At 36.7% G+C, this 9,914-nt stretch overlaps 1 protein-coding gene across 2 annotated transcripts; it reads right to left on the reverse strand.

The window, feature by feature from the left end:
• Positions 1-256: 256 nt before the first annotated feature.
• Positions 257-6,385, reverse strand: LOC122845473 (claudin-15-like). Of its 2 annotated transcripts, none has more exons than XM_044141779.1 (5): positions 6,065-6,385; positions 2,736-2,900; positions 1,337-1,418; positions 1,126-1,236; positions 257-1,054 (listed from the first exon to the last, which is right to left on the reverse strand). In XM_044141779.1, exons 1-5 carry the CDS (start codon positions 6,279-6,281, stop codon positions 955-957), a joined length of 675 nt encoding a protein of 224 aa, XP_043997714.1. In that variant the 5' UTR covers positions 6,282-6,385; the 3' UTR covers positions 257-954. The 2 variants fall into 2 exon arrangements, with proteins under 2 accessions (XP_043997714.1, XP_043997713.1); XM_044141778.1 differs by lacking the exon at positions 6,065-6,385 and adding an exon at positions 4,043-5,791.
• Positions 6,386-9,914: the final 3,529 nt, after the last annotated feature.

Below are 9,914 nucleotides of genomic sequence, written 5' to 3' on the forward strand. Positions count from 1 at the left end.
TCAACAACCCACAACATGATGCAGCCACTAGTGGCTTTAGCAGAATATGGAGTATTGGTTTTCTATCATATATACCAGTTTAAATGTATCTGCAAGGTCCTTCTGAACTTTTTATAATTAACATGGCATCATGGTGACAGAGTCTAACATCTCTGCTGGAGCTTTTCCATGGCTTTTTTTCATCCAAGTGGCACAGTTTTACTAATTTGTGACTTCTTAAGGTAGCTGTATGCAATACATGGACAATGACACTCCACACTTGTCAGATTTTTATTTGTAAATAATTCTGAAAGCCATGTATCCTTTTTTCTCCACTTAACAGCTATGCCTTACTTTGTGGCGGTTCACCAGAAAGAATTGTGATTTTGTTGTAACATGAAAAATGTAAAAAAGTTTAAAACGTTTCCATATCATGAATCTGGGGTTCAGGGTATTTCCTGTTATAAGGTTACAACTATAGTTGTCATCTGGACTCTATTATTAGTAAATATATGGCTGAAATGATCATAACTACCAGACTTAATGAAATAATCAGGTTTTTTGCTTGTCCAACTAAATATGTGGCAGGTTTGACAAAACAGGTACAATAACTGTGTTTTATACAATAAAGCACATTCAAATCTTCAGTGCAAAAAAGCTACATCATAATTAAAATGATCACATATTCTTAGTTCAAATAATCTCATCCCCTGTGGCTGTATAAAAGAAATTGTATGGATTTATGAATCTTTACGCAATCCGATTCTGACTCATTGCAAGGTAACTTGCAGTAACAGTTCATACATCACAAGACTTACTTTGCATCAATGGAGTTAATATCTGATCAAATTTACAGCAAATCCACAAAATCAAATGCCGTCAAATGATTCACTCTGTCATTTCTTAGTATACTAAATAAATTTAAGCCTTCATCATTGGTTAAGGAAAAGAAAGGCTCTGCTGATGTGGCAGATGTCAGACATAAGCGTTCCTGCCATAGTTGCTTGGTGCCGACTGAGACGTGGCCACAGTAGACAGCATGTGTCTTCTGGAGGCTGGCTGGTATGGGTAGGACCTAAAGGAGAAAACGTATTTCAGGACAAAATATAAAATCTTGAGCTGACTGATGTAACGAGAGATACTCACATCTTTTCACTGGGAGAATTTAGCTTGCAAGCGCACAACAGGCAGGAGCCTCCACAGAGGGCGAGCACAGCAGAAGACCAGCCGATGTAGAGGCCCTGTCCAATCTCATACCTGAAACATGATAATGTTTATCTCATGTTTTCATAGTGCCTCTCCCACGGTAAACTGCATATCGCTATTGTTCTGTTGTGTAATGTTCAGATGAACCTACTTTGTCCCAGCGTAAAGCTGGTCGAAGAACTGCTGGGTGATGTTGGCTGCATACCAAGACACAGCAATCATGGTGCAAAGCCCTGCAAAAAGACAAAGACTTGTTCACCTTAAGTACGTGAAATACTGAGAAAAATGCAAACACGTCAATTATGGCAAATACATGATTTTAGGGGTATTAAAAATTTTTGTCCTGATGCATAATAAAAATAGACAGCTGGGAATAGAGCCCAATAAAGGAATCGTACAAGTTTGTGATAAAAATAGTATTTCATAGCTGCTGTGTGCTTGTCTGAGTTTTGTTATTTGTGTGGTTGTGTAGCGTTGACTCTGGTCCCTGTTGAACTGCAGCTTTGACAATTCGTACCGACATTTATATTCATAAAGGAACCAATTTTTAGCAATTTATTTAATCATCATTCCATATTTGTTTCATTCCTTTGGTAGCGTGTGTGTGTGTAATTTTAATGAACAATAATAGTGATAAGTGACATAGTAGATAATAGAAATGTTTTTTTTAAATTGTTTTCTGCCAAAGCTGTCATAAGAAAGTCTTCACAGTGGGTACAATGCAGCTTACTGCAGGAATGGGCCCTTCGTATGCCTCCATTTTAATTTCAAGTCTCACTGATTTACAAATGTGTTTTTTAATCTTGACTCAATTTAAAAGGGTCCTAATGCCAAAAATACAACCAAAATGCTTTGTTGTGTGTTTATTCTGCGCTTTAATGAATCGCTGTATGGTGTGGAATACCGAACTTCAAATTTGACCAATCTGTTTATTTCAGATTTTGAAGCTGAAGTGGCCAAAGGCAGTCCAGATTTCTCATCAAACTATCCAACACCCTCTTTTTTAAATCATCAAACATAACGAAAAATTAAAAGAAATCAGAGGCTGGCTTCAGCATCATTAGCAAGTGACAGTGTGCGGTTACTAGTAGCAACACTTGATACCCGCCAAATCAGTCATAAATCATAAACCCCCGCTAGTTGATACAACTAGTACAACCAAAAATAAACTGGTAAGATACTTTTTTTAATGCGTCCTCCTATGTTTAGGTCTCTGACATTGAATTGTTCATGTTGTGGTTTTATTTCCACAATTTTCAGACTTTTGTTCATATATAGTCGCATGTGAACCAACAGTTCTGTTACCTGCAGGATAATCTTTTCAACAAATAATCCATTTACTGATAGCTTGTCTTCTGTACACAAAGGTTGGAGCATTTGACATATTTACCTAACAAGTTGTTCAATGTGGAAATGAGGTTTGGGTGAGTTCTCTTAACACAGTTCTTTGGTTATTCAGCTCTGCTCGCCACTCCTTTTTTAATATTATTATTATATTTGAGTAATTTGAGTTCAGTAACTCCACTTTTATTGTGGCGTTAAAGCTGTACCTTGAAGTATAAAGAACACTCCTCCGATCGCCGCGACCCGGCCTTTCAGAACATAGTTTTCTCCGCACACTTTGGTGCACTGCATCCCCACGAGGGTCGCCACAAGGCCAAACGTCCCAAACACAATGGAGGCAATCATCAGCGCTCGGGAGGCCTGAATGTACCCTGTGTGAAAACATTCAGTGAAGCATTAGTGATTTGCTTAGAAACCTACTTTCTTCATGTAAAATTTTGTGCCAAAAACGTTTGGCACACCAAAAACAAAGTGTTTTTTCCATAGAAGTGTGTTTAAAAATTTGGCTTGTTCAGCTCATGAAAGTGTGTTATTTTCGTGTAAGCTATTAAACAAAATTTTTTTTTTTTGATGTTTTGTTGATTTTTCTGCCACATTTTGATCGACATGCTATCAGAGCTCCTCTTGTTTTGGACGTTAGTTTCCATTGGTGACAGTAATGTTGATGAGGAAGGAGAGGTGTGGCTTTAGCCACATCATTCACTGTTGCACAACCTCTGCTAATGTTGTTGTGAACATTGCCTTTGTTTTCTGGTCACAGGCAGAGCTGTGTAAAAAATACAAGTTTTCATAATAATAATAATAATAATAATAATAATAATAATAATAAAACACAACAAAAATACTTAATATAGTATCACTGTACTGTTAAAATATTTTGTAATGTGTGTTTGGCTGTTTTGAAAAAATGATTTTTCAAAACAGCCAACAAGGGACTTAGCAATGCTTACAAATGTTTATCAGATCAAATTTTGAAGCTGTAAAATATTTATTTTCATATCTTCTAATGTGTCTGATGCCACATTATCATGTAGAACCACGTGAACAGACACTACAGTAAACGATTTCATGTTACTTTGGCGACTTCTGAAATCTTAATATATAGTTTTGTGAATCAACCAATTTGCCACGTTCATTAATGACTAAACGATTGTCTTTGAGAGCATTTTTAAAGCTTTATGACTTTATTGAGTGTTTTTTTTTTGCTGCTGAAGTTATTGCACTGCTTCCTGTGTTCTTTCACCTTATCATATCTTATATTCCATATATTTACGACATACTGCATCTGCTACAGTAGAAAGCTTCTGGCTATAAAATACTCCACACTGTTATGTAAATTAAATCAAATATTGACCACAGTCACATTCATACACACTTTCTAGAAGTTAAACTATTTCCTCCTTAGACCATTCTACTTTTACATCTGTCTAAATGTCTCCATTATCTTATTACCATTTCCAAGCTCTGAATTTCTTGGTCAAATTAAGAGTGAAATTTTTTTCAGACGACATACCATTTAGTGCCAGCAAGGATGGAAAATCTCGGCAGTTGTGGACCCCTGTGGCGTCCGTTGCGCAGGACATCCACAGATTTTCATAGATGGTTGAGGTGGTAATAACGTTACCGTCCACTGTAGACTCTCTCCAGTATCGGTGTGGAAGGGCCACACCAACCATAATCCATCCCAAAAAGCCCAAAGAGCACGCAACAGCTTCCACAATCGGATTCATTTTGTCCTCTTTCTTTTTCCCGGCTTGTCCGAAACGATCCGGTTAGAGGAAGACGAATTACCAGTTTTAACCGTCCAAGCTGTCTTGTTGCCCAAGGATCTATTGGCCACACATCCACAGACCAGATCTCTGTAAACCTTGCTCTAAAGTGCGACAAAACCCTATAAATTAATGATTAATTCTAAATACTCCACTTATAATTTTCCTATTATTCAGGTTTCTATTGAGCCTTCAGAAAGGGTAAATGTTTACACAACTTCCAGGACAACAAAGTGCCAGAGCCTTTCAGTCTTCCTCACAAACGTCAACAGACCTAACGCCATGTGTCTCCCCTGGTCATTTGCTCTGGACGCTATGTCAACAAAACTCAAGTGAGTCCTTGATGGGATTTATCAAGCTCCGACTTCTTGATACTCCCTGAGTAGAAATGGGAATGGGAAAACGTTCAGCCCCTAGAGGTTGGGGTTGGTCAATAAATACTGACCCCAAGATGACCAAGTTGGGACATAAGTTACGTTTACTGTTTAACATCTCAAAAGGCATAATCAAAGTTTGAAAGACAGACTAACTTCCCTTTAAGACAAATTATCTAGTCTCGTTCAGCTGGTCTAGACCAGATAACCTGCCAATGACCATAAAATTGAACATTTTTCTCTGTTCCAAAAGTTTCAACTTTAACATCAAAATCTTTTTGACGTCAATGTCATGTTGCTTAACAAACAACTCTAAATTTACCAGGTACAGCCGACCATTAGTGACTACCTTAAATTATTTGGATCTCAATAAGATCAAGAACAGAATCCACAGACAGCTTAAAGTAACATTTAAAGTTCTCTGAAGCAGCATTGTGCATCAGTAACATACAATAAATTACATTCAGAATAGCTTTTTGCTTAATGAAACTGAAGCAATTGTTTCACCTAAATAATTGGACTTTTAGCCCAAATTAGGCACTTTATTTTCCTAAGAAGTTAATTTACCAAAGTCGATGCGTCCAAAAATATTCTTCTTATGAATTTGAGCTCTATATTGCTTTCAAACAAGCCGCACAAAGTTTAAGGAGGTGACTGGTGGAACTGCGCACTACGCAGCAGAAATACACAGATTTAACAAGCTTTTCATGGCTAGTTTCCATTGCAAATATCTCACTATATCTGAAATAATATATAGTTATTGCAAGTAATGTTTCAGTGAGATAATGGAGCTTCTTTTAAGTAAATAATTTCTCAATATTGATTCAAAAACGTTCTAGTTCCACTTACAGATTGCTTTCCTTACGGTAAAAATGTCTTATAAATTAAATAATCTGCCAGTGTAACTAGTACATTTTCAAATCACTGACTTAAAAGAAGCTCCTGAAAAATTACTTTTAAATTATTTTAGTCTTGTTTCAGATTAACTACAATATTTGCAATGAAAACCAGACAATGTTTTTGCATTGTACAACATATCGCACATGCATACAGTTAAATCTGACTGCACAGTTTTAGGGTTAATAAAGAAGCATGATTGATTTATGTAAAAAAAAAAAAAAAAATCATAGAAGAATCTTGACTTCTCTCAATATCTGTATGTCTGCAAAGTGCACAGTCAGCTGTTTTACTTTACTAAATCATCAGAAAATGTTAGCAAATAGAATAGTGTGCAAAAGTGATGAAAGCTCAGATTTGGTTTCTTTACACGACTATGTCACGCTGCATATTTTACAGTTTGTAAATACACATGTACCCCTGGCATTCCACTTGGATTTTACTTTTCTGCCGTGTAACATTTGAACCTTTCAGTCAGTGTCGTCTGTGAGTTACCTGGGAGAGCAAAGAGGGAAGGAAACTCCCGACAGTCATAGACGCCCGTAGAATCGCTTGCACAAGACATCCACAGGTTCTCATAGATGTTAGAAGTTAAAATTACGCTCCCATCTTGGGTCGATTCTTTCCAATACTGATTCTCTAGGGAAACGTAAACTAGTATCCAACCGCCAAAACCCAGGAAAAGTGCAATAACCTCTATAAAATCCTGCATCTTGGAAGTAGTTTTCTATTAATTATTAAAGGCTATAGGTCCTGCGTCTCCTGGGAGCTCTGTTCGCTACATCTGTGCCTGATATTCATTTTGGGAGTGTGAGAACTGACTCAAGACTTTTTTTTTTTTTTTTTCCACGTGCAGCCAAACCTGGAAATTTGGACATTGATTTGTTGCTGTAGATGCTATTCCCGCCCAAAATTGATGGCTTTTCACCCACAACCTAACAACAACCTAAGAGCTTCACATGTAAGGATTTTTTTATTTATTTTTGTCTATGATAAACTCCATTTCAGCAGGGATTTAAATTAAAGCACCAAAAGTTTAAAAGTTTTGCATTTTTCAAAATAGACTCTCTTACACTACATTTGGTAACTAATTACTAATAATTAAATGTTTAATAAGGAATACTGAGTATATTGCAGAAAATAAGCTGCAGACAGAGTAAAGCTTGATTATTAAATGCTATTTAGATTTGCTTTTTCTATAACTTGTGTTGCATTGTAGTGCAAGTTTAATCTGAAGATTCTCACTTGTTTAATCAGATCATCTTCTTCTTCTGCCCTTTGCCCTTTAGAGGACTAATTTGGTTATTTCAACATCCAAAAGCAAATACTTGCACACGTGGAGATACTAAACTGAGGACAGAGCAAACAGAGAGCTGATTGAAGTGTCTAAGTGACGTGTTGAAGGCAGAAGGAGTTTTTCTTTATTTATTTTTTTTAACACCGGTTAACCATTAATAGGTTTTGCTGCAAGACAATAGATGCATTGACAAAATCGTAAGTTTTTTTTTTTTTTACTTTGCGTTTTTCCAGTTAAACCTTGACCGTGACTCGCCTCTACTGCGACCCTCTCAGGATTCATCAAATATTCGGACAAATGGAACAAAACTCTCCGGCTTTCTACCAACATGAGTGCTTAAAGCAGGGCTGTCAAACAGGACACATCTAAAAGTGTCCTGCAACTTTTAGACGGGCCTCTGCTGCACCACACCTGAGTAAAATAAGATCATTACGGCTCTGGAGAAAATGATCTACACAAGGAGGAGGTAATTAAGACGTTTCTTTCCAGTGTCTGTATCTGTGGCACATCTAAAAGCTGCAGGACACTGCAGGCCCTTGAGAACTGGACTTTGACACCTGTGGCTTAAAGGAAGTGAATATGTTTCCCTACTGGATCCACTTAGACAAATCTTTGTTTAGAATAAACTTTAAACTCTTTATTTATAGTCTGTATCTTATTGCAGATGAGTTCTTGTCTTTAAAAAGAAAAAAGGTTCAAAGTGCTTCGTCATGCAATTCTCACAGTGTGAAACAGGTATTTAGTTTGGCTCCTAATCATTAGGCTGTTAATGTTTTATTATTTTATCCCTCCCTGCCGTCATCTGAAATATTTATGCACTCATGCACTCACTGAACTCCTCGATTTTAAAGCCTGGCGACCTTGGGGGAGGTTTGCGCCAACCTCCAGGCATGAACAACGTTGAGCTTAAGTGGAAGCTCTAAATCTCATCTAGTTTTTTTCTTATTTGCTGGTGCCAGTGAAATCAGTTCTTGCAAATGGTTACTGTATAAAATGTGTGAGGTAACGAGGCGTCTGCGTGTGTGTGAGCTGCTAGGTTTCTATAATATGTGAGAACAAGTTGCATTTGCTGTGTCAGATAAATGCAAGCTGTTTAGCTGCCGGTGTCGAGCTTTGATTACAAATGGTCGATGAGTCAAATCCATGTGACAACATCTTTATTTGTAATTACCGTGTCAGCTATGTGATGACTCAGTCTCTAACAAGCTAAGCTGATAAAGGCTTTTATCATCTGATTCACAGATTATTTTTTATTTATTTATTACTGACTCGTGTGAAAAGTCATATGAGAAGCTTAAAAGTGCCTCCCTTTCAACCAAACATCTGCCTTTGACAGGAAATATTACCTGACTAAGCAAAACAATTCTCCCACTGAAACCATATTATTATTATGGTAATTAAAGATTTTGTATTACCTATTTATGTTGTGAAATTAAAGGGTGAGATAAACTGACAACAAACAATAAATCCTTTCAGTGTGTAAATGTCATCTAACAAGCAAGCAAATGCGGTGGAAAAATGTAATGCATAAAAAAATGTAGTTGAATGTGTGTGAAAACTCTTAAACTGATGTTAGATTTAGATTTGGATTCACCATTTTTTCTTTGGCAGCATTTTATTATCACAGCCCACATGTTGACTTGGTGATATTTGTTCACTTTGGTTTGGAAGATTTTTCCAACTCAATCATTTCCTGTCTTCTGATTTTCTGACAGATTTATCTGTGGACTCAGGTTTGGCTCTTACAAAACCAAAAATTTCTTATTTTTCTTCTGGTATCTGGAACTATTTCTATCATGATTTCATCCACCTTCAGGAAAACACAAGACATGAAGAACACAAAGATGCTGAAGATCCATTTATTATTGAGTCTACTGTGACTTCACATGTTCTCCATCTACAGGAACCATTTACTGCACATCTGAATGAGGTGCATCATCACCTGAAGTGAGCAGTTCTAACTTCTCAACTGCTGCATTTCCATATCAACAACGTCTTCATTAATAGTCTCAATGAAAAGGTTTTGCCTTCCTTGTGTTTTACACTTTAGGATTTTGGGACTTTCCAGAGTTTCAGAAGTTTGGGTTTTGAAGAAGGAAAGCGTTTGTTAAATTTTCTCCCAGCTATACTTAGAAGTATGAGTCACTTATGTGCTCAGCTAAAACGGATCAATCACTGTCACTTTTGTGTCAAACTAATGGATCAGTATTTGCAGACTGAGTTTTGGTGAGGTCAGCGCTTCAGTGCGGGTCTGAATAAAATAGTTTACATATTCAGCCTTTTGTTTTGAACAGCTGGTCTGAACTGGGTTTATAATATCCATCTGAGAACTGGTCTGGTAATTTGCGGTTATGAGATATATACACATATTTGTATTTTTTATATCCCAGTTTGATACAATGTTTGCAGTTCCTGTGCAAATCTTAACATCTTGTGTAAAATTTAAGACTGAGATCGATTTAAAGAGCGTTAAACCTTTTCAGCTGTCCAGGTTTAGCATTTAGCTTGAATTACTGTTTGGAATAATGTAATAAATTATGAATGGAAGTGTAATAATTTTTACTGTGGTACTTTAGTCTCTAATTATTTCCTAAAAAGTTGGGGAAAAAAAGCCCCTGGCCAAATATCCCTGAAAGAAAAAAAATTGCCAGTGGATCAAGTTTTCTGTTTTTTCTGAGTTGGATTTTGTTCCAGTGTTGCTCAAACTGTATTTTTAAGTTTCTCCTTAAATAAAAGGGAATAATAAAAATACCTCTGGGGAACATCTACGACTCAGAAACTGTAAATCAGTGAAAGTAATATTACTTTTATGTATTTGTTTTACTTATTATTGCTTGTCTAATGTGATTTAAAACGACCATTATCGCTGATACTCACCCATATATGCTGATTCCGCATTTTACCCGCTTCATGATGCCAGTCCACGTCTTGCATGCGTCAGGCTAAGAGCTTGTGAACCACACCTTCGTGTTGTAATACAGTGTTTGCTTGTCTGCGTTTGAATGAGTGCAAGGCATTAGAGACTGAAGGTTACTTCAAGGCTTTGTG

This window comes from Gambusia affinis, linkage group LG15, assembly GCF_019740435.1.
Source record: "Gambusia affinis linkage group LG15, SWU_Gaff_1.0, whole genome shotgun sequence".
NCBI classification, from domain to species: domain Eukaryota; kingdom Metazoa; phylum Chordata; class Actinopteri; order Cyprinodontiformes; family Poeciliidae; genus Gambusia; species Gambusia affinis.